Source organism: Geospiza fortis, unplaced genomic scaffold (assembly GCF_000277835.1).
Source record: "Geospiza fortis unplaced genomic scaffold, GeoFor_1.0 scaffold7, whole genome shotgun sequence".
In the NCBI taxonomy this organism is placed as follows: Eukaryota; Metazoa; Chordata; class Aves; order Passeriformes; family Thraupidae; genus Geospiza; species Geospiza fortis.
The window spans coordinates 1721986-1749530 of NW_005054344.1; the positions used below are offsets into that span (position 1 = coordinate 1721986).

General features: G+C 36.0%; 1 protein-coding gene across 3 annotated transcripts; it reads left to right on the plus strand.

The window, feature by feature from the left end:
* Window positions 1-76: 76 nt before the first annotated feature.
* CPNE3 (copine 3) lies at window positions 77-26130 on the plus strand. 3 transcript variants are annotated; one of them, XM_031058515.1, is made up of 19 exons: window positions 87-109; window positions 946-1005; window positions 2350-2408; window positions 6856-6947; window positions 9132-9271; window positions 9921-10100; window positions 11262-11336; window positions 11754-11825; window positions 12603-12686; window positions 14273-14362; window positions 17682-17780; window positions 18918-19004; window positions 19576-19635; window positions 20603-20736; window positions 21162-21216; window positions 21318-21369; window positions 22011-22144; window positions 24195-24431; window positions 25809-26130. In XM_031058515.1, the coding sequence occupies exons 5-19, from the start codon at window positions 9140-9142 to the stop codon at window positions 25917-25919; spliced, it is 1602 nt and encodes a 533-aa protein (XP_030914375.1). In that variant the 5' UTR covers window positions 87-109; window positions 946-1005; window positions 2350-2408; window positions 6856-6947; window positions 9132-9139; the 3' UTR covers window positions 25920-26130. The 3 variants fall into 3 exon arrangements, with proteins under 3 accessions (XP_030914376.1, XP_030914375.1, XP_005422935.1); XM_005422878.2 differs by lacking the exon at window positions 6856-6947; XM_031058516.1 differs by lacking the exons at window positions 6856-6947; window positions 21318-21369; window positions 22011-22144 and having other exon boundaries at window positions 77-109.
* Window positions 26131-27545: the final 1415 nt, after the last annotated feature.

Consider the following 27545-nt stretch of genomic DNA (forward strand, 5'->3'; position numbering starts at 1 on the left):
CGGTGCAAACGCCGCTCTGAAAAGCACCCTTACCTCTGAGAGAGGAGGTTTTCGAGAGTCAGCATCGTTCCTGAAAACCGCATGCTGTTCTTTCTGAGCTGCTGGTTGAGTGGGTGGTTGTTTTCTTTCTTCACTGTAGTTGCATAATATATACAAGACAAATCTTAGATAATGTTCATGTTGTCATAGCTTACTCTTCCACTAGGGAAAAGTTTTAAACCTCTTCACTTTTGCTTGCATACTCCTATCTATAAAGTACATTAAGTATCCTCAAAGTAATATGTATTGCCCTGCCTCCCAACACTTACATTTATTTTCCTGGAGGGTTATGTCCCTGAAGGTTCGAGTTAAAGATATTTCTGTCCTGGTGCAAAAAGTTTGTTTAGTAAAAGTAAAAAACAGTCAAACTTAATCCCAGCATGTTTTTTCCTGCAGCTGGAGCTTTAAATTTTAACTTTATATAGGTATACTAATAGAGGAAAGATGTTTCAAAGTGCATGCAGAATACCAAAAAGCATTTGAAGGAAAAAAAAATAGGAGAGATGTTAAAGGACTCTTTTAACAGAGGTCCTTTTGTTTATCTGTTGTGGTGTTAGGAAGAATGCAGTGTTTTTGCAACAAGTATGTTTGTGCTAAATGTCTTAAAATTCAACTATACCGATTCATTGTAGGTGACTGTTAGACTAATTTCAGTTCAGGTAACAAGAGCAAAAAGCTATTTCTGGTAGGCTTAATAACTAAGCTATTATTAAATGTCATCGAGAAATCCAAAGTAGCAGAATTGGTACCACAGTGCTCATACAGTCTTCTTTTATGCCAATTTTTTCTCCAGAATTGAATGCTAAAGGGAAGCCCTAGTGTTAGGGGTAACAAAACTAAAATCTCATACACATATATGGGATGGAATTTAATTTTTTAATTTTTTTTAACCTTAATTTGATTTAGGAACAAATGCATCATTACATGGTTTCCTGAATGAAATACCTTCAGGGACAAAGTTACAGAGTAAGATACCTTCTATTCCTTCCTGTTTATTTTTCTGTGAAAGTCAGGATGCTCTTCCAACATAAGTAATATATGATCAACTTAGTATTTGTAGATCTTAGTTCCTTATTAAGAATAATATTACTTCTGTTCATAGATCAGTTAGGCAAAGATTAATACTGGCCCCTCCTAGCGTGACATTTGAAGGTGTGGTATGGCTTCTGCAAGCTGGTAGGGAGGAAGTAGAACTGTGATGTGGTTTTTTTTATAATCTTAAAGGTCTTTTCCATTAACTCTGATTCTGTTTGACTTCTTTGATTTATCTTTAATATTGCTTTAGATGAGATGCTTTTGCTCAGACATTTTGAAAGGGCATTATTAAGTGTCTGAAGGATTTATGAATAGAGGAATTTTAGGGGCTTGGTTGCTGGATCCAAGCTTCTGTTTAAGGGATAGTCTTTACTGATTTGAATCATGCTTTGTTCTCTGATTGAAGGAGACTATATCCTTTAGATCCATTTTCCATCTTGTAGATGGATCAAGTGCACTTTCACTCAGTGTTTTATCAAAGGCATAGTTAGGAGGCAGCTGAATTCTAGTTGTGGCAGTTTGCTTCTGGTACTTCCCCTACTCAGAAGGGTTTTTTAAAAAATCCTCATGGCAGGTGATTAGCATACATGATGGTTCCAGGAATCAGCATGATTATTGTGTGCCTGTCTTAGGAACCACTGCCTGTGGATATGCTGAATATGAATGATGCCTCCCAGGTGCAGGGAATGCTGAGTGCAAGTAGCTGCTGTGATACAGAACTGGAGGGCAGCTGACTGGAGAGCACTTGGTTTATATACAGGAAGGTTTGAAATGCTTCTGGGCTACAGTAAAGTGCAATTTTGTGATTGTTGGTTTCAAAATGTTATTGTTTCTACTGAGATGTGCTGGACCACTGTGGAATACTGATTTCACGGACTTTTCTTTGTCATCCTTTAGCTGTGTAAGGATGCAGAGATTAGTTAGAGCATAAACAACATTGGGGGCTAATGATTTTGATCTATTTACTCTAATCCACTGTCACCTTATTAAAAAAAAAATTAATTGATAGGACAAAACCAGTAATTGGGTCTTCATGCTTAAAATCTTAAAGGGCTCTTCTTGCTGGACTTTTATAATATGTAGTATATATTATTCCCTCAAAAAGGCTCTGAATTACCCTTGAGTAATCCTTACAGTGCTGCTGTCATGGACACATAAAACTGTTGGAGAGGTTATTTATTTTAAGAGGAACTGTAGTTCCTCAAACGTCTTACTTTGATTGATCTATGGGAATAACAATTCTTCGTTTTAATTTCCTTTCATTTCACTTTTCAGTGCTACTGTTGCTTGAAGCTGTAGCCTTTTGCTGAGAGGCCTGGAGGCAGACTTCTGTGGTATGTTACTGTAATTCCTTTTTAAGAACTAATATTTGTAACAGTGAAGAGGGACAACGTCCCTTGAAAAGAACTGTTAAAAGGATTAGTTTAAAGCATGTGTTCACCTGCATCTTGTTTCTACAGTAAAGTATAGCAAGTTTTAGTGAGATAAAGGTTTTTTCTTTGTTGTGGTTAATGTTAATTATGTAGTCAATTAGTCAGTGGCTCTACACAGGGAAATTGCAATGAAGAACATACAATTTAAGATACTATTCACATTGCATAGTTAATGGATGGTTTTACATGAAATAATTAGTCTAAAGATACTCTGATAAAGCATATAAACATATATGCAAGGAACATGTGTTCCTCTGGTTTGCTGCTGTATGCTTAAAATAATTTAATTTTGAAGTCAGGAGATCTGTATTTCTTAATTTTCTTGTTCAAGGCACAATATTACCTTTTACAGTTTAGCTCACTTGAAACATCACCTAAATACTTTTGTGTGAGGAAGATGCTGGGAAGAACTAAGCCTTAAAGATGTGCCTAGAGGGCAAACACATGTATGTAGGATTAAAAAAATAAAATATATAAAAAAAGACCAACAGAAAGATATTTAGAAATAACTGTTTTGAAGTAATTTTGTGAGCAGGTGTCCTATAAGTCAAATTAATAATTTCTTTACAGTGGATTTTTTATTTAAAAATAGAACTCTAAACTTGTTCTTTGGCAATGTAACTTACCGATAGATTTTTATATACGGAAACAACCTGCAAATAGTTGTCTAACTTGTTATACCAGTGTGCTACCAATCCAGTAGAGTATCATAAAGCTTGTATAAATAGGTGATTCATTTCCCATACAGAAAACTATGCTTTCATTCTCATGTATGCATATATCTCAGATTTCTTAAGTATTATCTTGTTTTTTGGTTGACATAATCCCCAGTCAAATGAGTGGTGTGGTCATTAGGGTTTTATCAGCCTGATCTTAGTTGTTTAGTTCAGAATGCTCTAATTCCCTCCTTTATACTAAATTGTGAATATGATAATCATGGAGTCATTTAGGTTGAAAAACACCTCCAAGATCATCAAGTCCAACGTGTGACCTATCAGTGTCTTGTGAACTAGACCACAGCACTAAGTGCTACAATGAGATGCTTCTTGAACGTCTCTGAGAGTGGTGACTCCACCACCTCACTGGGCACTCCATTCCAATGCTTATCAACACTTTCCTTGGAGAAATTCTGCCTGATGTCCAACCTGAACCTCTCCTGACACAGCTTGAGGTTATGTTCTCTCATGTCATCGCTTGTTGCTTTGGAGGAGACCAGCCCCCGCGTGGCCACAGCCTCCTTTCAGGGAGTTGTACAGAGCAGTAAGGTCATCCCTGAGCCTCCTTTTCTCCTTCAGCCATTCGACATAGGACTTACTCTTTAGACCCTTCACCAGCTCTGTTGCCCTTCTCTGGACATGCTCCAGCACCTCAATGTCCTTCCTGAACTGGGGGGGCCAGTAGTGGACACAGGATTTGAGTTGTGGCCTCACCAGTGCCAAGTGCAGTGGAACAACTACAGAATTACAGCCCTTGTCCTGCTGGTCACTCTTGTTTTGCTACAAGCCAGGATACCTTTGGGCTTCTTGGCCATCTGGACACACACTGGCTCATGTTCAGCCAGCTGTTCACCAGTATGCCCAAATCCTTTTCCACTGGGCAGATTTTCAGCCAGTCTTTCCCAAGCCTGTGGTGCTTCATGGGGTTATGGTGACCCAAGTGGAGCGTGCAGTACTTGACGTTAGTGAACCTCATACATACTTCCTGAGCTATCACTCAGGAAGTGATAGCTGTATCAGTTCTAGTAGAAGATAAAGCTTACACTCAAGATTTTATGTGATTCTTCAAATTCAGAATGACTCAAGCTGCTTCTGGTACTTAGCTTGTCAGCACATCAGCTGGACAATTTTCCCAGCTGTATTGCCTGTTAACAAACTGAAAAGAGGAGTCATAATTCCAATTTGGAGGTAGGATTTTTAGAGAAGCGATTTCTTGGGGATTTTTTTCAAATACAGTGATGAAATTAGGTTGTGAAACAGTCTTAGCTTTTGTAACCTTATATGAAAGGTCTGTTTCCTGTGAAGCGCTCTGTTTCCTTGAGAACTGAATGGTTCCCTTGAGATTTTAGAAAATGTATATTTATGTGCATGTAGCCCAAGATCACTAGCAATTGTGTTGCTACCAGCCCTATCAGCGAGAAGAAGCATCCATTTGTCATAATTTCATTGTCAGCTTCTTGCAGCAGACATAGCATTTTCTGCCTTTTTCAGTCTGGCACACAGCTAACATAAAATGCTGAAGTGTAGCATTATGGCAAGATTAGCTGATCAGAAATAGACTTCATTTGCAAGTTTCTGGTTTCTCGTTCTGGTTTTGTGTTCATTTGGGCCCTGAGATATCTGAAAATTATGGATTTTTGGTCTAATGCCATTAGCAGTTCACAGGAGCTAGGAAATGTTCAATGACAGCAATAGTTTCCGTCAGAATAGGTTTGAGACTTGTGACTAAAGACAGTGATGCCAAACCCACTTCATTAGTTTTTCTGTGTTTTAGCTGGGTATCTCTGCTTGTCAGATTGGATGCACCTATAATTGGGAACATGTCATTGTAATGCTCTGCAAGGTTATCTGGGCAAGCCAATACTGTCCTCTGACATTGCAGCACGGAGAGGATTGCTACAGTCTAGCAGTTCCCAACTGCGCTGCTAGATCATTCTGATAATAGATCTGTTCCTTTCCAGGTAGAATGCCATGTTTGCAGTTTCTGTTGGAAAACAGACAATGACTCAGTTGTTTGATGTGTACCACTTATCTTCATTAGAATCATCACTGGAGTTCAAAGAACATTCTGATCTATAAAACTGCAAGATGGGACTAGTCCTTGACTTAGATTTTTGCTTTGATAATTACAGCTCAAGCAGAAAGACTTGTCATATTCTTAGTTGACCTAATCATGCTCTCAAGCAGCCTAGACATGGCAGAGGATCCCTTGTGACTGTACATCACTGCAGTTCAGATGTACATTATATATAGTAATTTTCAGTCTTTTCCTGTCCAGATATATATTTTTAAAGCCTGGCTTCTGCAATTATAAAAGCTATTTCAATAAAAAGGATGACAGAGCTATCACCTGCATGCATTCTGAAGTGCTTTGCCTCCCTTTATGGTACCCTACCTGGAGGGCAACTTGATAGCTTGAGAAAAGCAAAGGTTTTAATTAAATATGACCAACGTGGAGCACAGCTACTTTAATAATACTAACTAATTCAAGAACTAAATCTCTTGTTATGTGTTATAACTTACTGGCAGTCGAGGCTTATCCTACCATAGCCTGAACAATATAATCTGTCCATGTTAAGTTATTCCAGAATTCAAAATGTTCAAGTAATCTGGTCCTGTATCTCGAATATTTTACATTTGGTTTGCCTGCTAGATGTGTTGTCGAATGGTATTTCAAGAGGTAATGCACTAGTGCACTTGTGATTTATTTTCACCATCCTGAAAATACGGCAATTTGCCAGAGTATTGCATCAAGTCCTCAAGAAGAGATTGCTTGCTTACCTGGCAGTGACTGATCCTTGAGGATGTTTATCACCTTTAGAAACCCTACCATCCACCTCTCAAACCTTGGGAACTTTTCAGCTAATATGGGCTTTTAGAAGTGAGGAGAATTGGGTGGAGCTGGTGTAATTCTTCCTTTCATGCATTTGGGATGATGAGGATTTGTGCAGCATGAGCAGAACCCTAGCAGATAGTGCTGTTTGAAAGATTCCTGACTTCACACACATGAAGCATGTGTGCCCTCTGCAGATTCTGTAAGGTGTGCAATGTAGTAAGAGAAGTATCACTTATTTACTAAGTTTCACTACCTTAAATACTCCTTGAGGTTAATGAGACATGACTTTTTCTTGCTAGTAAGTATTTTACTAACTTTTAACATGTATAATGTTACTGAAAATCTGTATAACTATTTGCAGTAAAATGTATCAGTTTTTATGGAGAAACATTCTTTTTAGTAAAATAGCAAAATTATTTCTGGAAATGTATGCATATTACAGACCTCTTCAACCTATTATACAAATATATATTCCTAATAGTCTCAAAACTATTTAGAAAAATGCCTTGCATTATTTTTCATCTTGGATTTTTCAAAACTGGAAACAGTAAAGATTAAAGGACTGTCTTGTGATTTGTGAAGTTTTGCTCTTTATCTGAATTTTAAGTGTCCTCCACTTAAATTAATGCATGTTCCTGTTACAAGCTGTCTTTTATCTAATATGGACACAATTGTTGCATCTCAAATGAGCATTTGCATTTCAGGGAAGGGAATCAGCCTTTTTATTCTTCCCTTCTGTATGCTAAAGGATGCTTTTTTCACAGCACCTCCTTCTTAATCTCTTTTCCTGCATTAGATGCATAGTGGGAGAGTTGGTGACATGGAGGAGGAGAGGAAGTAACAGAATTGATGTGTCCATGTGAAAAGTACTTGAGTTGTACAAGAAGTGTGAGTACACACACAGACAAAGAGGAAAAAGCTGACCATATTTTTAGGTGGACTCAATGCTCTTCATTTACCAGTGATTTTGGAAATGTTACCTTGACAAAAAAATTGGGCGCTTTCAAGAACTCTTTATAATGAGGGGTTTCAGACAAGTTGAAGCAAGAAAATTTTGACTGGTTTGAAAATGCATCTCAGTTCAAGTTTAAATTCTGTTATGTTTCATGCAAACTCTTTCTACTTGCTGTTGCAGCTTCAATGGGGGTAAGAGCATCATTTTGTCAGCAGAAAGTTGTTTTTCTGAAAACTGTCATTAAGGGGTCAGGTACTGGTCTGCACTGGATTCTGTGGGAAAGGTACTGACTGTTAATGAGCTCAGTCTGGCAGCCAGCAAAGCAATAGGGAGTGGAAAATACAGCTATAAAAAGAGAAACAGGAATAAAGGAGCAGACTGGTTTTAAGAGGTGTGCTTTTTAAGCCTAAAAACCATTGGTCTAAAAATTATTTTAGTGCTTAGACCTTCACTCTTTTCTCCTCAAGGTCAATGAATTAAACTTTATGAAAGTCATGGGAGCAAAAAGATACTCAAGGAAGAAATCCCATTTAGGTTTTGGGAGGTGCATGAGGACTTCTATGAATCTGACATGCTTGTTAAAATATGTGCATGAATGTTTGAGTTTTCTTTTACAGATAATTTATATGTACTTCAGTGTCCAAAAGGTTCATCACTGAGATAGCAAAATGAAGCTGAGATGTGAATTGTGCCCTAGTAGAATACAAGAAGCCTGAGGAAAATTCCCTCAGACCCCACAACGTTTTCTTTCTCCTATTTTCAGTTTGTTCTTTGTCTTTTCCATATTCCTTTTCCTTTTTACCTCTAAAATATTACTCCTTTTCATGAAAAGTCTTATGAATACAGTGAAAGGAATAGAGCTGGGTTGGGTTAAGTAAAGTTTCATATTCAAATATGAATACTTATGTTGCTAGGGAGCTGACCAGATAGGAGCAGATGCCTTTCCTTCTGCCTTGTTCTCTTTGGTATCTCATGCACTTTTAAGGTAAATTAATCCAGAGGGATTAGACTGGTTGGCCTAATTTCAGGTTTGCCTTCTCTCCAGTAAACCCACAGTCTAAACTTGGTTTAGACTGTGGGTTTACTGGAGAGAAGGCAAACCTGAAATTAAAGAGGCTTGGGAGCTTTCAGGGTAGGCTGCTTGTGTAAAGATTTGGAAGTTTTACTCTCTGAGCCAAGAACAATTGTACTGTAGAGGTTTACTTCCCTGAGAGTTGATGGAAATTATCAACTCTATCCTTGAAATGTATCATTATGGAGATTTATATATATATGTATATCTATAGAAAATAATCTGCTGCTGAGACCTTCTTGGGCTTGCAAATGCATGTTATGCCAGTGTGGGATTCATAATTGATAATCAAGTTGTTTCTGTAGGATTGTAATATGTGTTGGTCTTAGTGGACATTGTCCAGTGGACAATGCTGGAGGTACTTTAAAAGAAAATGTAAAAATGCTTTCAGTTATTCTTTTTTTTTAATGGATCTTCAGAAAGAACAGTTCCCCCAATTTCTGTGTTATTACTTGACTTCAAAGTGTTTATCCTTATTATTAAAATTTGTAGTTGTTTTTTTTTACATTTACTAAAGCAAGATAACCTGTTACCTGCTTAAATGACTTTTCCAATTCTCCCATGCTTATGGTTTCAGCACTTTGTTACAAAGATTTGGTAAAGGAGTATATAATACAATGTGTTTTCCCTATTCATGGAATTATTAATAATATCTCTAAGATACTGGCATTCATGTGGGCTTTTGGATTTCATTTAAAGCTTCTGAAGTTTTATTGTCAGCAATTCAAACCACCATGCCTTCTTTGAGGTATATGCCATTTTTCATTTGGTTCCTTGGGCATTCTCAGAAACCTGATCTTGTTTTTTATGAGCAGATTTTGAAATTAATTTTTATACCTTTGTGGAAAAAACAAGAGTGTGGCAGTAATAATGCTATAATAATGTTGGTACATCATAAATTTTAAAATTTGCATTTGTAACCTCAAATTATCACTTTTGACAAGCTAACACTTCTTGTGATCAGTTAGAGAGTTAATGCATTGTGACAATCCTATTGTTTGCTTTTTAGTCCATTTTAATGATGATTTCTGTTGCTGCTTTCTAGTGTAAGAAATGGCGGCACAGTGTGTGACAAAGGTGGAGCTGACTATTGCCTGCACCAATCTCTTGGATAAAGATGTTGGTTCCAAGTCAGATCCTCTGTGTGTGCTTCTCCAGAACACAAGTGGTCAGCAGTGGTATGAGGTACATCCTGATGCTTCTCACAAATCTGCTTGCTGGACCTTTTAAAACACTACAGCATATGTTTTCATTAAAATAATTTAATTTTGTACCAGCACTTTTGAATACTTTTTATTAGATTATATGTGTAATAGTCTAGTAGGTTTGGATTTTTCCCTTAACTAAAAACCAAGCTATGTCAAACCACAACAAATAGTTACATGGCCAGCACATGAATAATCATTTGCTGTTAAATATTTACAGCTATCTGATTTTTAGCACTGTTCCCCAACCATATGTGGACCAACAGAAGAAACTTTCTAAGAGGTTTGTTGTGCTTTTATAAATAGAGTATTCCAAAACTGGGGTCTCAGCCTGGATTTGACAATACAAGATTTTATGTTGGTCTTTCCTGTGTAGGAATAGGTCCCACCTTAGAGGGAGTGATGAAAAATAGGTCAAGTATCCCTAACTTAGAGCAGTGGATTTTGAAATATAATATGTATATATAATATAATATTTTGTAATATAACTTATATTTGATGAAAGGTTTATAGGAAGATACTCCTTTGTACTTTAAGAACTTTTGAATATATTTAATAATATGATATTTGATTTGCTTGCTTGTTTAGTTTGGGAAATACCGGATAAAGTGGTATCTTTCTAATTTCAGGTTGATCGTACAGAAAGAGTTAAGAATTCCTTGAACCCAAAGTTTTCCAAGAAATTCTTAATTGATTATTATTTTGAGCTTGTTCAGAAACTTAAGTTTGGAATATATGACATTGATAACAAAACCTATGATCTGAGTGATGATGACTTCTTAGGAGAATTAGAATGTACGCTGGGACAGGTAAGCATGCAGATGATTTCCCTTAGAATTAAGTTACTGAAAATCATTAGCCACTTTTACCTTGAATTTATCACTCTGTTCTTGTGTAGTTGGAGTACTCTTAAGTTGAATAGGATGGTCTTCATTTGACTTTTCAAGTCTCAGTTCAGTGTATATGCATTTTATTTGCAAAAGGTTTTGAGATGATGCCCTGAATGTGCTCTAGGATGGTGACTGTTGGATTGCTATCTAAAAGTAAGTGGGCTTTCAATGAGCATAAAGTTGTAGTAATTGCTATTTATTTACTGTAATGCTCAAATTCCTATTTTTATGCTCCCAAAAAAGAGAATCAGTGTAGAACAGCGTATGAGTGCTCACAAGGGCCATGTTATCCTTGTAATCTGCTTTCCACTCGATGCAAGCAATGATCCTAGCTCTGCCAGCTGTAGATTTACTTCTATTTCCCACTCATATTCTGCTATTGATGCTATGACAATTGGGCAGCTTCTTTTAAACTTGTTCTTTTGAATAGATCCTTCAAAGGCACTTCTCAGAAGAGTTGTCTTAGGATTGTTCCTGCCTTGTGTCTTAAGCATTTATCCTTATAATGCACTTAAAATAAAGAGGCATTGTGAACTGAAATTCAATGTAAATTAAAAATTAATAATTCGTTCTTAAGGTAAAGGAAGAGTAGACACACTTCTGAGGAAGCATTGCCTGAATAGGGTAAAATAAAATCAGCTGGAAACTGTGCAGGGGAAGGCTGATGATTTTTTTGAGTGACAGGCATTGTGTTTATAAATCTATTTCCTGAATCCATTTATGAAATATGCCTTGCATGCATTTTAAAGGTATGTGTGGAGAACATAAAGAACAATTTGACATTGGAACCTAAGGTATTATCTTTGTCCATGAATGTGTGTCATGTTACTAGAAAACATTTTAATTCTTATTACTCCTGGAGCTCTGCATATGTTCATCTGCATGTGTGTTTTAAAATTTTGAAGTGAATAAAGTATAACCTATTTATTTATAGAAGATTATGGTAAGTAAATGTAATGCTGTCATCTTCCCAAAGAGGAAAATTACTAAAATGAAAATACCTCACGAACTCGTTTAATTCCTTTGAAAATCTATTAAATTGTGTTAATAATGCTTGATACTCAAATTTTGTCTTGGCAGATAGTTTCTAGCAGGACTCTGACAAAACCGTTAGTACTTAAAAATGGCAAACCTGCTGGAAGCGGAAGCATTACGGTAAGAGAGTTAAGAAATAAATGTCTTCAGAGTTCATCCTTAATTGTTTCTGGGTTATATCTTTAGTTAGTGGCTTAAATACAGGGAGTCTATTCTACAGTGCTGTAAAGCATACTTTTTTCCTCCACTAATCTATCTTTGTCATTGAATAGCTGTCCACCTTCTGTATTGTAAGCCCCATTGCAAACATCATTAGGGCATCCACTGGGCTACTCTTTGGGGCATATTTTTGTCAGTGCTATCATTTATGGCAAATAGATGGAATGGAATCTCAGTGTCAAATCAAATTGTTCCTCTCCTTCCCACCCCCATTTTTTAATGCGTCACTTGTGAGAAAACACGCGGGCTTTTTTAATGCGCATGTCGTAGGAATTCTGTGAATATGAGTAAACTGAAATATTTTGTTTGCCTACCTAGATTACAGCAGAAGAAGTAAAGGATAACAGGGTGGTTGTATTGGAATTAGAAGCAAGGAAACTGGACAATAAGGTATTTAAGTGATTGCTGTTTCTCTGATAAAGTAGTAAATCAGAGTCTTGTCAAAGCAGGAAACATTTGAGTATTCTTTCTCTTTTTTGCCTATAAAATAAAATCCATTAAGATTTTTCTTATACTAAAAAAGAAATTGAAATAAGATTCCTGCAGAGTAACTTCATTAACTGTTTTGAAATGAATTGTAATGTATTTCTAAGTAAGATAAATGCATTTCAGGGGTAATCTGTGAGCAACACGTAATGTTGTTTAAATGTAAATCTTTACATTTATTCATAGATAAAATGGAGTTTTGTATATCCATTGCTTTCAATGGATATATAAATGGTTGCCCATTACCTCTCTGAAATAAATGGTGAAAAGTGTACTTGGTGTGTATGAATTTGTTATGTTTACTGTAGGGCTGGCTATCGAGAGACTTTAAAAAATAAAACTAGAAAAATAATAGAAAAATGTTTCTATTTTTACCTTTTGATTTCATGATTTTTTTTAACTCCTTAGTTTCCTGTCTATCCACTGTAGTACTATAGCTATAAGTATTTTGCTTGAACTGTCAGGTATTTGATGTGTGGACATTTTTCTTCTAAATCGAAGGACATTCGCCACTTTCTTTTCCTCTTTCACAGGTGGTAATATAATCAGATTTGCATTTCATCATCTAAAGCTGTTGTTCCCTGAATTTACTTTTTGTTAATCTAAGTGTGTGTTAACTGGAATTTAATGGTATTCGCTCTACGGGCTGTTCTGAAATAATTGCATGTTATTTAAATACAGGATTTTTTTGGAAAGTCAGATCCTTATCTGGAATTCCACAAACAGACTGGAGATGGAAACTGGGTGATGGTTCACAGAACAGAGGTAGGATATATTCAGTTAACAACAAAGAGGTTAAGGTTATTTAATTTCCAGTGTGTCACAGCACTAGCGATAAAATGCCTTACAAAAAGAATTGACTATCCTGGAGTTGATATGCAGACTAGCTAGAAATTGCATCATCTCTTCCACTGACTTTTCTGGGAAATCTACCTTATTCTCTTCATGCTGATTTCAATATATGCCGTTCTGTTTGGAAAGAAGTCACTTTTTTTTCCCACTAACTTTCAGCAATCTAGGAGAAAAGAAGTATTTTGAAAAAGAGCTGCATACTCAGAGACATTTGCTCAGTTCTACCAAGTGCTGGGGTAGGACTTGGGCATTCCTGACTCTGCTGTTCTTAGGAAAGTGTCACCTGGCTGTACCCTTTACTAGTGAAAGTAATGGTGCTAAATGCTTGCATAGCAAGGGCAAGCCAAGGAGAATGCAGAGTGAGGGGAAACGTGCTTGAGCAGCAGCAGCCTTTCACCCAGGAGGAGGTGTATGGGTCCTCTGACAGCAACTGACAGTCTAAGAGTAGTTTCAGAATGTCTCACTGTAGTGGCAGCTCAGGGCCCCATTACAGCTGAGGTGCTGTACCCATAGGAAGTGGTGACTGTATTCATTTTGAAGTATGGATGTTGAAGAACTATAAATCCTTTTTGTCAGACTTACATTTTCTCTTATGAGGTGATTCTTCTGCTTAAGGTGCATCTTTTCTATTATGATTTCAGTCATCAACTTTAGGAGTAAATCCAGAATTTGTTGTTTCAGCCTAGAAATGTCTAGTGGATTAGTTCTTTATGTTACTGGTTCAGAAAAACCTCTTTTTTCTACCTACTGTTTCTATTGGTTTCATTTTCAAGAGAGATTTTTCACAACACTCCTACAGTGTTGAAAGTATTACTATTGTAAGGTGTTATTAATTAAGTAGCACATATTATGTGTACTTTCTTGTACTTTTTTAAGATCATTATTTGGTGTATTGGGTATATTTATAGATAAAGACAAATTTTGAAGATCTTTGAGTATTATTTGTAAATAACACTAGTGTTTTACTTGAGAGGCCTTTTATCCTCATGCACTGTTCTTACTTTACTACACCATGAATTTCTTGAGGTCATATTTCCATAAATGACATTTCAGAATAAATAATATGTGGGAGTGTGTTGTAATCTCTGAAGCACTGATGTATTCAGAAATTCCAATGTAATATTTTTACACATGTTTTTGGTAATGCATGGCTTTATATGTATATGTATATATGTGTGTTTATTAAAAGAAAGCAACCAGTATCTTATTTCTGTAATGATAAATTTAACTTTTTACGGTGCAGTAGGTGAAGGATATAAGTAGGTGGTGGAGAAGTCTAGCAAAAAATGGAGCTGAAAGAGACTAATCTCTTTTTGAACAATGGCATGTTAAGAGTAGTTTGATTTATATCCTGTGTATTGGGATTTGGAGTGCATTGACAGCAGCGTTAGTCAATTGTTGTCTGCATACAAAAATCATGGCATGAAGGTATGATCCATCATGATGACTGCTTTCTACCCCTGTGAACAATGGTGTTCTGCCTCTTTTTTTCCCAACAGGTTATTAAAAACAACCTGAATCCTGTTTGGAGGCCCTTTAAAATCTCTCTCAATTCTCTGTGTTACAGTGACATGGATAAGTCAATCAAGGTAACATATATTAAATGTGTGTATAAATTAATGCATTAAAAGTTAAAATATGTAACAAGGGGAAGATATGTTATTCTAGTTACTGCAGGTTTTTTGTTTCAAAATTAATTGAAAATATTAGGTTTCTTATTTGAAAGGCACAGATAGATATTTTAGGGGAAAAAAGGAAAACCCTGCACATTTTGTGATGCATTATGTGGTAGAAGCTGGTCTTTGAAAATCTGGGAAACCAGTTGAACACAAGTATCTTTGAAATGTCCAATGCACTTTCTTATTTTTATTGTACAGTTCTAGCATGGCATCAGCTAATACTGGTGGTGTTAAAGATACTGTGCAGTGAAAGAAGCATGTTAAAGGCTAAAATATATGCTTTGTTCTATGTGATGGATCTTGTAATACTTTGTTGCTGGTGGAACAGGTAACATTAATGAAATTTTTAATATACTGCCTGATAAAATAAATTACATTTAATATACTAGCTAACAGATGTGGGTCAGATATAACTTGTGAATACCAGTTTAAGCAACTTTTCCTCTTCATATAAAACTGAATTTTCTTTCAGAAATTTAATCAAACCTGTGAAGTAATACTTTTACTAGGGCTTTAGTATTTTCTATTTTCCAATTTTATCTTGAATAAATTGTTTAACTATTGAATATTTTTCTTCAGGAATTCCCTTTAGGGGTGGAACTGAAGGTAAACAGCCAATCAAAATGCCATTTATAAGCTATTATGATCATGTTAGAAACCTGGTATTTTAGCATTTGAAAAAGACCCCTGAAAACCCAAGTGCAGCAAACTGCTATCTTTGATGTTCTTCCTCTGGGAAGGAAAACTTAGAGCATGATTTGCATGTAATGGGTATTAGTCATATGACTTGAGGCAGTCCTGGAAAATCCTTAACAGCCACGGGGATCTGGGTTTTACCAGCACCTGAATGGATTTAAATACATATTTATAGAGGAGACTAATTAACAACTTTACAAGCCCAGAACCTTCTTCTCTTGCTGCTTCTGTGTTTTTTCCATCTCATTCCTTTCTGCTTCCCTTGTCCCCAAAACAACTGGGACAGCTCTTACATCTCCATATACTATAAATATATTTCTCCTTTTCAGTAAACAGCCATACTAAAGCTATAGACCATTGATCTAAATGTATCTCTGAAGAGTTATTCTCAGCTCTATCATCATTTTATTAAAGTCTGTTTTTTGAAATCTTACCTGGGAAGTGCAGGTTTATATCCAGAGGAAATAGACTTGGAATAGTTACAGACTTGCAGACAGGCAGTTTGATTATGCCTTCACTTAGAAATGCAGGACCTATCACTTCAAACATTAAAATGTAGTCAGGATTGTATTGTGGAATGTTATTGAAAGATTAAACAATGCCTTTAACACTTTTATATGCACACAGTTGCATGTGTAATGGGCTGTTTGGCATAGTAAGTAAAACCAGCAATTTTTCTATGAGTGGCTTTTCACCTCTTTAAAGGCTTAGTTTGTGTACGCCCAGCAGTGCACAAACCAAGTTGATCCTTTATCTTCTGGATTCATGGTTATGTTCCATGTGAGTGTGTTTGCAGTCACTGAAGTTTTTCTGTGTCTCAGATGTGAGTCTTTCAGCTGGAGCATGCATGCCTAATTCTGCTGGGAAAAGTATGTTAAATCACATTGTTCCCTACTGCTATTGCATGTCCAGGAGGGCATATATGAAAAAAAAGGAACTATTTCTCTCTTGTCTGGAATAAATATTATAAATTGGCTTAAATGGTCAAACATGTCAAGCAAGACAAATTTTTATGCCTTTGAAATAAAAAGGAGATACATTTACTACCTGTGCTAGCAGGTATCAGAACTATTGGGTCAGGAAATATGTTCAATTTTAAATTTTAGCTACTGAAGCACTTCGCTGAGTATTTGATTGGCATAATTTATGACATTCAGAAGAATTTACATAGCAACTGCCATGAACATTAATTAGCCTGTTGGTTCTTTGACTGCTTGTATAATTTAAGGTGCTGTTTTGTGCATGTGCATGCATTTTTTTATTTATTAGTGAATTCAAAATATTATAGTAGTGCAAACTGCAAGATAGAGGTATGTTCTGTGCAGTAGAACTCCCAATCTACACATCATGTTTTGTACTTCAATATTCCTGTTTGTTGTCAGAAATTTAATTTCTTTCAGAAACTCAAGTGTATGTTGAAGTTGTTTGTTTTGCTTTTTTATTTCTATCTGAAATGCTCAAGTAATCAGTTAAATTGATTCTTGAATGTAAGTAACAATATTTTTAGACTTGAAAGATGGACATGCAAATAACTGTTCAGTTTAAGCCATACATACTCTGAACATTTTTCTCGAAGTTTGCATTTTGATTCCAAGTAATGTGGGATGCCTACTTGACTCTTGATTTATTATTGTTTCTATTTATCATCATCATTATTAAATTATTTTAGTATGTTTTTATGTGGTTTGATTAAGTTAGCTCTCATGTCTGTGTTGCTGAACTGAAATAAAATACCAGAAGTGGATGAAATTAACATAAGCTTTTATAGATAAATAACCAGCTTTTTATGTAGAAAGACAGGTTGATCACGTTTTCAAAGAGAAAAAAACAATTGTTTTTCACTTCTGCCTTCTTTGGCAGATTGGGCTGTTAGAAGAGTGCATTGATTAAATAACAAAGCTTATCATTCAACTCTCACTGTAAGAAAAGAGATTTTTAGTTGGCATTCAGATCCGTGAAGTGTAGATCAAAGTTTAACAGATCCGCTGTTTAAATTTTCTAATCTTAAAAAATAAAAAATCATATATTGTTTCTAGCTTTAGGGCTGAACCTTCATATGCTTATGAATTCTTTGTTATTTTGAGGATTAATGAAGTAACATAAAAGTGTTGCTAAAACTCTTGTGATTGCTTACATAACTGATTTACTAAATTTTTAGCTGGATGCTCAGATTCATGATGAATGCAAAAAACCCTGTGTTGTTTTCCTACTCTTCCCAACACCCCATCACTCTCAAAACATAGTTCTTCAATATAATTGATGTTACTTGCTCATGTAAGACCTGACACTACTTAGTATTCTCATGTCTCCTTCACTTGAGTAGAAGATTAGATTCAAGACTGAGTGTATTGGCATCTACCCAATTTTAATGTTTTTTAAGTGCAACCCTATGCAGTTCTGAAACTTCAATGCAAGAAAAGCTCTGTGATATAAGAGATACAGGAATATTGGGATGTTCAGGTTTGCCATTTCAGTGTTCATTGTTTTTGCAGGGCCATTTCTGTTACTAACACTAAGTAATGTTGCATTTTAGGTTGAGTGCTATGACTATGATAGTGATGGGTCTCACGATCTCATAGGAAGTTTTCAAACAACATTGTCAAAACTGAAGGAAGCATCTCGGTCATCACCTGTAAGTGTTACACAGGCTAAGCTGCCTGGGTGTTCCTGATAAGCTGTTTCATTCATATTGCAGCAAAACCTAGGTCACCTGGCCACAGGTGACCTCCAAGTTGGGCTAGGCTACACCTTGACATTGCTATTGCAGTTGAGGCTGAAACAGCATTTGCATTGTTCATCCATTTTCCTAGGATTAATGTCTTGGTTATAGTTTATTATTATGTATCTAAATGCCCCACCATCAGCACAAAAAAAAAAATCACTAATCATAAAAATACAGAAATAAAAAACCACTGGATTGTCAAAAGACAGAATGCAGCACAAATTTAACTACAGTTAAAAGACCACAGCTTGTATTATTTTTTTCAAATATTATTTAATCCTTTATTTTAAAATGTGGCACTTCTTAACTATTATGTATACTTCAGTGAATATGAGAAAATTCAGTATTTACGCCACTGCACGAAAATGCAGCTATGTTACATTAGGTGGCTTTTTTCTAAAGTGATACTACCCTTCCTGATCTTATGAACTATAATAGTTTCCAAACCTTTTAATAAGCAGGGTTTGCATGTTGAAGACAAAAGTTAGCATAGCAAATACAACATAAAAGTGTTTGCTTTATGGATAGGTATGTTATCAAGATGTTTTACCATATTTTCCTTTAGACTTGTAAAATCTCCAGAACTATTTCTGCACTAAAAATACTGGGATCTATAAACAAGAGTGCATGCTTGTACTTTCCTAATATTTTGAGTTTTGTATTTATACTAAATAATAAAAATAATAACAATTCCAGCCACAGCTTCTGGAACACTGATGCTTTGTTTGAATTGCTGTGTCTTTACCAAAAAGAGAGCTGTTAGCAGAATCCTCGGAGGGAGAATGGTACAGAATTTCTTTCTCTGTTTGAAATACATTTGTCAAAACAAATGTGTTTGTAGACTTTCGGGTAAGAGAGGATTTCTGTCTTGAGAATATGTTTTTTTCTTGCTGATATTGGGCAGGCTGGGTTTAATTTTGCTGTATTATGAAATGAACTTCATTTTTAATATAAGCCCAAAGTATCAGTTCTGAAATAAAAGATAATTAAACTTGTTGCATAAATGATATTATAATATTTTTGTTGGATTTGTTTGCATTCATGCAGGTTGAATTTGAGTGCATCAATGAAAAGAAAAGACAGAAGAAAAAGAACTATAAAAACTCTGGCATTGTGAGCGTTAAACATTGTGAGGTCAGTAATATATTCTGGAATGATTCTGGTTTTAAGTGTTAAGGCATAACAACTCTCATTTAATATATCTTCATCCTCAAATTGTAAGAAACTTTAAAATGTCTGAAAGTTCCACATACAGTGAATATTTAAGGGACTCTGATTCGTACAAGAAGACAAATTGAGACCTGAATTACAGCTGTTCTCCCTTGTCCCTTTATCTTGAGAAGTGGTTTACTGATTCAAGTAATTTCTGAACCACTGCATTTCCCAACTCACTGTTTTATGGCAAAGTAAAAAACTCTGTGTTAATGTGTTATTTTATAAATGAAATTTGTTTTGGAGCTGCTTTGATGTATGTCTGTAGTTTGTTGAAGGCCTGATTCTGATACTGTCATGCAGTCATACTGACTGTATGGTAGCATGTGTTGCAAATGTCCTGGTTACAGTGGGTGGGTGGGATAGCTCTAGGGCAAAACTAATGCTTTTAATGGGTAAAGACAACATATTTGGAACCTTAGAAGTTGCTACAATAATATTAACTGGGGTTTCTCCCATTGAAAAACCCAAAATTTCTGTCTTCTATTTTTAGATTATTGTAGAGTGCACATTCCTTGATTACATCATGGGTGGGTGTCAGCTGAATTTCACCGTAAGTTAAATCATTTATATGAATACTTTTTGAGTTTTGGAGCAAATTGAAGTATAGAGTTGATTGGCTGTGTGTTTTATTTGATTATTGTATTTTTTTTCTTTTCAACTTTGTTTTTGTTCTGTAGCATGCAGCAGGAAGCTATTTTGCTAGAATGCTTCTACTCTGTTCAGAAAAAAATAGTCTTTACTCTTGGCAAATGGTTCTGAACCTCTGGTTATGGTCATTAGGAACTAGCTAAGTTGTGTGGATGGAGACCAGTGAGAAATTTACTGTTCTTTGAAAGCAACACACAGATGTCATCATATGGGTTAGAACCCTTAAGTTATGTAGTTTGTGAACCAAATACATCACAAGTAACAGTATGATGTCTTTGCCTTATTAACATGCTTCACCACCAAAGCAAAGGAGACCTGTTGAAGTTAGAGAAAGACCTCTCTAGGCTTCTATGGAGCCTGACTAGTTGTACTTCTGAGAAGAAAGGTGTGTGTATATCAAGATACAGAATTAAATTAATTTACAAGATTTTGAGGAGCTGCTGTGAATAATAACTGAAAGTAAACACAGCGAAAACCTGACAGTGTGCCCAGAAAAGCTGTAGATGCCCCATCTTGAAAGTGTTCAAGGCGAAGTTGGATGGGGCTTTCAGCAACCTGGTCATGTGAAAGCTGTCTTTGCCCATGGCAGGGAGGTTAGAACTAGATGATCTTTAAGGCCTCTTCCAAGCCAAACCATTCTGTGATTCAGATGAAAGTAATTTCAGCCCTTCTGGAGAGATGCAGAGCTTTTGAGGGTTTTGTTGTGACATTGTTAATATTCCAAGAAACCCGCATCCAAGTACTGTGCCTGTTAGATTTGTAGATGTCCTGTTTACTACTCTTTCGTGGTTTTCACTTTGGCTTTGCCAGAGATAAGAAGCATAATTTAACCTTTAAGAGCAATGAGATATGAATGCTGCATTTGGCAGGTGGGGATAGATTTTACAGGCTCCAATGGAGACCCTCGCTCTCCGGACTCTCTGCATTACCTCAGCCCTAATGGAGTTAACGAATACCTAACAGCCATTTGGTCTGTCGGGATGGTCATTCAGGATTATGACACGTAAGTGTTAGATTTCTATTTGGATCATGTTTTTAGATATGTATAGACACTTATGGTAGCTTTTTAAACCAGTGTCGAATAGGCCTGCAGATATACTGGAATGAAACTTGTGAGCTAAGTTATAGAACTAAAATACCATCATATAATTGCAAGTATAAGTTCATGTCTACTGTAGACCAGCAGGGCTTTTCATAATTGATGAAAAGAGCAGCATTGATTTAAATATATGTTTGCATTCTTGCCAGTTTGGTGTTAAAGACTACTTTTGGTCCCAGAAACAATTACAGTGAGGAACCTCTGTTTAATTTTGCCTCTTAAATAGCATTTTTAATGATGAAAAGCAGCAGTGATAACTACGCTTACTGAACTATGGCAGCTTTTAATGGAAGGCACTGACTTTGTTTTCTTTAAAATTGCTTCTTTAGAGATAAGATGTTTCCAGCCTTTGGATTTGGTGCACAAGTTCCTCCCTCCTTTCAGGTAATGGGATGTGTAAATGTACTACCTAAGACAGCTTAAAGCACTTACTTCAGGAGGAGATCGTATATGCAGTCCTGACTATGTTTTCTGTGTCTTCACAGGTATCTCATGAGTTTCCAATAAATTTTAATCCTTCAAACCCATTCTGTAATGGTAAGTCTGAGAAAGTAACATCAGACCTAGAGAGTAAAATACCTAAGTTGACAGCATCAAGACACTTGAAAAGTGAACTGAAGCTTGTTGTTCTAATTAATTAATTCGTTTAGTCCTGTAGCAGGAAAAATTTTGCAACCAATTTCTTACTTAGGACAAATAGCATTACATCTGTCTTCTGTAATGATTTGTTAAAGAAGTGGTTTAAACAGCCAGGGCACAGGGCTGGGAACAGTTCTTTTGTGCTGTCAAGACACTTTATGCTTCTTCACTGCTGGTGTAGGGTTGTCTGGTTTGAGTGTGGTGCTGCTAATGCCTGTTCAGTGTGGCCTCTCTGATCAGTCTACCAACCACCACAAGCTGCCAGGTGAAGAGAATTGCTATAGTTGTTTCACACCTTTGAGCACAGAGTATTTGGCCTGTCTGTTCACACAAGGCAAATCATGTTATGTATGTGCCTTAATCATTGGTCAAACTGAAAGCTTCCATTGCGCATGGGTTTTTTTTCCCACCATGGTTAGTTTTAAATCTTTGCGTAATCACCTCAAGTAACTGATTTATACAGCTTTAGAAAAATCAGGTGCTTCAAAATACCCTAAATCTAATATAAAAAAAATGAAAGATCTATTTCTGTTCTCTAGGGATCCAAGGCATTGTTGATGCATATCGAGCCTGTCTTCCTCAAGTGAAGTTATATGGACCAACAAATTTTTCTCCAATTATAAATCATGTGGCAAGATTTGCTGCTGCAGCTACTCAGCAGCAAACAGCATCTGTAAGTTCTTTATGGTACTCGCTGTGTTTCTCTACTTTTTCATTTTCCTTCTTCTATATAAATACTTTTTTTCTCTTTTAAATTTGTGAATGTATTCATTTGGCAGTTGACCCTTTACCTTGTGAATAAATGCTTGTTACCCTTAAAACAAGAGAAAAACTAGTTGTTTTTTGCAGATTGTACATGACAGTCCTCTTCATCAATTAACTAAATAAACTTTTCAGATTTGAAATAGAAACTTAAAAGTACACAACGCCTTTATGGTATCTTCTGTTGAAAGCTCTTGCAGTGTTATACAGTTGCTAAAGTCTAATTTAGGCCTTTATATCTGAGAGGGTGATTTAACCTCAGCTGTGAAAAAAATTCAACTAGCCCTTGTTTCACACTAGATAGCTGGGAGAGAGGATTAACTAAGGTAGTGAAGAAGTGGATGGTGTAGCTCCTGACACCTAAGTACCAACACAGATAATTACCTGTACTATAAAGGTTTAGGTGCTGTAAGGGCTGTGCCCTCCTCCATATTAAAATTTTCTACATGAGTTGTTGACCTTATTAAAAATAGAAATTCTGAAGACCAAGTCTTCAATATTCAGTCATGTTTAGAAAGCATGGAAGTTCACAAAATCCTAAATCACTGATGACAAATACTAGTGTATTTGATGTCATGTAAAATCAGGAAACAAAATTAGCTATTTTAAATGTAAATTTATCTGTAGAAACCAATTTGAAAAAGAGCTATGGATTTTCATATGCCATGAGGCTGGTAAGGTTTTACCTTGGTAGTCTTTCACTAGTAGCTGTAAAAAAAAAAAAGTATAAATATATGTATATATGTCTATATCTTAGGAAAGGAGGAAACCTCTTGTTGGTTTTGTTTTTGTTTGGGTTTTTTTAAACTTTTATTTCATGTGGTGTGCCTAGCAAGAGATTTATTTTTCCTGCCTGAAAGGACGTATTGAAGACAATTCACTCCCTTGACATTTAATACATATCATAGTCATTTGGGGTTGGCTTTTGATACTGATGCTGTTTTTTTTTTTCCAATATGGAGGAAGTATGAGAAGATAGAAATAAATCCAGTGTGATGTGCTATCCTGCTGCAGTTGCTTATAGCTTTCTATGGTCATAACTGCTTTATAGATGTTCTTGCTGACGTGGGGGAACAGACTAGCAGAAAGCAGGCAAAAAAGGTGATACCTAAACAGACAAGATAAGGGAAGAACAATTATTTGAAGGCAGATAAAGGCAGATGGGAAGGAAAGTAGTGAAGAGAGACTTCCAAAAATACTGGGAGTATCTTTGGGACTTGAATTTATGCTATTCAGTAATCATATGAAATGAAGTGAGGGAAGACTGGAAATTCAAAAAGCATTTGATAATTTCCAGACTTGGTACTTCTAGCTCATTTTTGGTGCTAGGATGCCAACTTTTAGAAGCCCTGACAGAATAGTGGAAGCAACTTACGGGGTACTTAATTAAGTTACTGATGTACTACAAAGTAGTCTCAGACACCTTGGTAATTAACTTCATGAAGCAGCTAGAAAACATGATTAGAGGATTTGAAAATGGCTGTGTGTTTCAACAGTGAAAGGTGTGATTTAGGATTTTCTGGATACAATGAATTAAGTAAAGGGTAGTGTTTCATAAAGATATTGATAGTCCTGAAAGGAAACAAATTAAAATTTCAAAGGTGTTACCTTTCCAAAACCTCAGTAAACTGCCTTCTATCTCAGAACAAATAATGGGAAAATAGGTCAACTGTTGGTTTGTCTGGGGATTTTGAAGGAAAGAAGGGTGATACCGCTGGAGTTTTGGATGGTGGCTGTTTATTGATGCCTTCTTTTAAAAGTCTGTGCTGTCCTTATAAGCTTTTTCAGATTGTACAGATGAAGCCTGACTACAAATTAGATGTTTGATTGTAAAATTCAGTGAGCACACTGAACATGCCAAAGTGACAACACTGTGTAGTCTGTATGTGGGTTTCCTTAAGTGTACATGGCTAAATGTTTGCTATTTCTTAGTCATAACACAGTGTTTATTGCTTTGACAGCAATACTTTATACTTCTGATCATAACGGATGGTGTGATAACAGACCTTGATCAAACTCGAACTGCCATAGTTAATGCCTCAAAGTTGCCCATGTCCATTATCATTGTTGGTGTGGGAGGAGCAGACTTCGATGCCATGGAGTTTCTCGATGGTGACGATGGAGTTCTTAGGTCCTCGTCGGGAGAACCAGCTGTCAGAGACATTGTCCAATTTGTGCCATTCAGGAAGTTCCAAAATGTAAGTAATCTTACTGATATGCTTAATAAATATTGTAGAGGTATGCTGGGCTTGCTAGGATGTCCTACATCTAGTCCTAAGCTTTTGTGTGGTGTATCCAATATGTATTCTTAAGTCTTTATCAAATGCTAAAAAAACCCCAAATCCCTCAGTTTCAGCACTGCATTTCTGGCTAGTTTCTGCAGCTGAATTACCTTTGTAAAACTCTCTCAGGCTTGATTAAATGAATGGATGGGGTTTTTTATTTGTGAGGAAAAAACTTACTATGACTTTTTTCTTATGGTAATTTTTCTTTTTATTGCGGATGCCCATTTATGAATGTGGATTAGTCTCACGATTTAGTTCAGTATTAACATTCAAGGCTAAGTCATAATCAGGGAGGTCAAAATCAGTAGAAACTCTGTGTGGCTACAGTAGTGGTGATAGTTTTCATTTTCATAAAAGTAAATATCTAAAAAAAGGTGGTGAAAGAATAAAGTCCTGATATTTTTTAATTTCTGTAAAATCCAATAATGTATGTGTAGGCTAATGGAAGTCAAATTTTAGGTGTCATAATGTTGAAAATAGTTGACTTAAATAAAAACCACCAAAATTTCCTCAGGATGGGCAAATAAGATCAATATTTTTATTTCCATCCTAATATATATTCTAATTTTGTTTCATGTCTTAGTATTAACTTGTTAATAATACTCCTTACAACTTCTTATTTTGCTTTTATATTTTTACTTTTAATACAAATTCTTAGTTTAATCTGAGTAACTCAGGCAAACTGAAATGGGAAAGAGCAAAATCGAAACAGAATATGCTAATGAACTTGGATGTAGATTAACTGGGGTTGTTGCTCAGTATAATATAATATATTCAAATGCTTTCAGTTTCTAGAAAAAGAGATTTTTTTTTTCTTGTGGATACTTAGTCTTACAGTAAAAATAGTATCTACAGAAGAGCTGCTCCATAGAAATGCTCATAGCTGCTCATCCATGGTTATTGTGGATGAGATGTGGTGCAAAAGATTGCAGATGATTTAGACAAATCCTTGAAGGGTCATCTTAAGTAGATAGTGGAAGTGTGTTTACATGGCTGAAGTCTGATATCTGCACTGCGTATTTCGTGTGACAAAAGGTGTCTTCAGACATGGCAGCCCTTTACTCAGCTCCTGTTACTTCAGTGGCACAAGACAGCCATCTGATTCATGGTAACAGGAGTGAGAAGGTAAGAGGGAAGCTTCCATCTGTCTGTCACACAAGGGCACTGTGTAAAGTCCTCTGTAAAATGTCAGACTTTAAGTTGGCCTTCTGGAGGAGGTGCTTATTACTTGCTTTAGAATCTTCATTAGCAGTTGGTGGAAACTGAAGCTTGGTGTTCTTTTTTTATAAGTCTCCCAAAGAAGCTCTGGCTCAGTGTGTCCTGGCAGAAGTCCCTCAGCAAGTGGTGAACTACTTCAGCACCTACAAACTTCAGCCTCCTAAGAATCCTGCTGCAAAATGAATGGGCTGAGCAGAGGAAAGACTTTGTGCTTGCTTTACTTGCTGTATCTACAGACTTTGGTTCTCGATATACTTCTGTATATGTGTACTCATGCCTCTGTATCATGTCAGATGTTAGCTTTTGCCTACAAATCACTTTGCCAAGTGTGCCTTTTAAGGGCCAAAATTGTAATGGTATTTAAGTTCCATGTTGATTTGAGAGAGAGTGTTACATGGATGCATTTGATTTTGAAAAGAGTGGAAAAAAGAGTTTCTATTAAGCCACCATAATAAAATTTTGATACAGGTGTTTCGTATTCAGACATGTGCCACAGAGTGTAAAGGCCCTCCTTGCACAGCTGCTTCTTGTTTGCCACTTCAGTGCCTTTGGGCAATGCCTGGGATTCAGGGCTGTGTGAACATAAGCCAAAGAAGTCATTAAAGTATATATTCTTTTATACTATGCCTTCTCCTAAGGTAGTATGGGAATAACTAGGGTGAATCAAGGTAAACCTCTAACATCTCAGAATAGGAGTAGGCCTATGAGGCTACTACTGTAAAGGCAGTAAGATGTGTTCCAATGTGCAGTTTACTGGAAAATGGAAATTCCATATTTATTTCGGTAGGGGTTTTGTTTTGGGGTTCCATTCCCCATCCCCCCCCCCAAAACAGCCATGACTGTTGATCTTTAAAGGGCTTTTTGTGAAGTAGGAATTTGGTTTTTAGTTTAAATGTTTTCTCTGATTTAGAACTGCATATTTTGAGGTAAAGTAAGTTCTTCAAATTGCTACTTGTATATACTTTTGTCATATTTTGAATCATGCTGCTTTTCCATGAGCCCACTAATGAAAAGTGCCTGCAAAAAAAAATGTAGTCCCTTTTTTTCTTCTTTTTAGGAAGACACAAGAAAGTCAAGTCTCTGAAGCCCTAATCCTATAATCATACTGCATTTCTCTAGGGCAAACAATTTCTGATTTATTTACTTGGCTTGAGTTTTCCCTTTGCCTTTTATAACAAGTGTAAAGCATGTGTTTGCTTAGTGGATAAATGAAGGTTTCTTGACCTCCAGCTGCATACTGCTTGCTGAGGATCTCTTCCGAGCCTGTAACTGTGTGTAACATAAGTGGATGGAAAGGTCACATTTATCACTTCTGAAATGCCAATCTTGAACATTAATTTTGCAGTTTCACCTTTGAAGTGGTTTAGAGTTAGACATCCAGCTTATCTCTTGTGGATGGTCTGGCTGTAGTATGTAAGAACAGAATGGGCTGCTGCTAAATTTAGCACACTTGGACACTCAAGATATCACCAGGTCATAGTGTATTTTACTTTTAGCTGCTGGAGTTGCTTAGTGTGCTGCTTTTTTTGGTTTGGTTTGTTTTTTTGGGGGATTTGTTTTGGTTTTGGTTTTTTTTGTTTTGTTTTAGATGTATAATTCTGTTGAAAGTCTGGATTCACATTAACATTGATGGATGAAGGATATATCTATTGAGATTATCTTACACAAGACATACCAAATGCTTTGTAGACAGTTGACATTTATCAATCAATCATGAATGGATATATTATCTCCACTCCATTTTTCTTTGTGGAAGGGGATCCTAAATACTATCAAGTAGTGGAATGCTAAGGAAGAGAGTTTGTTTCA

Excerpts from the sequence above, each read along its gene's own strand:
- CPNE3 (XM_031058515.1), top strand. The coding sequence starts at position 9,140 with ATGGCGGCACAGTGTGTGACAAAGGTGGAGCTGACTATTGCCTGCACC. Across the intron at positions 12,687-14,272 it reads TGATGGTTCACAGAACAGAG|GTTATTAAAAACAACCTGAA; the intron begins GTAGGATATATT and ends TTTTCCCAACAG. Across the intron at positions 22,145-24,194 it reads CTCAGCAGCAAACAGCATCT|CAATACTTTATACTTCTGAT; the intron begins GTAAGTTCTTTA and ends TTGCTTTGACAG.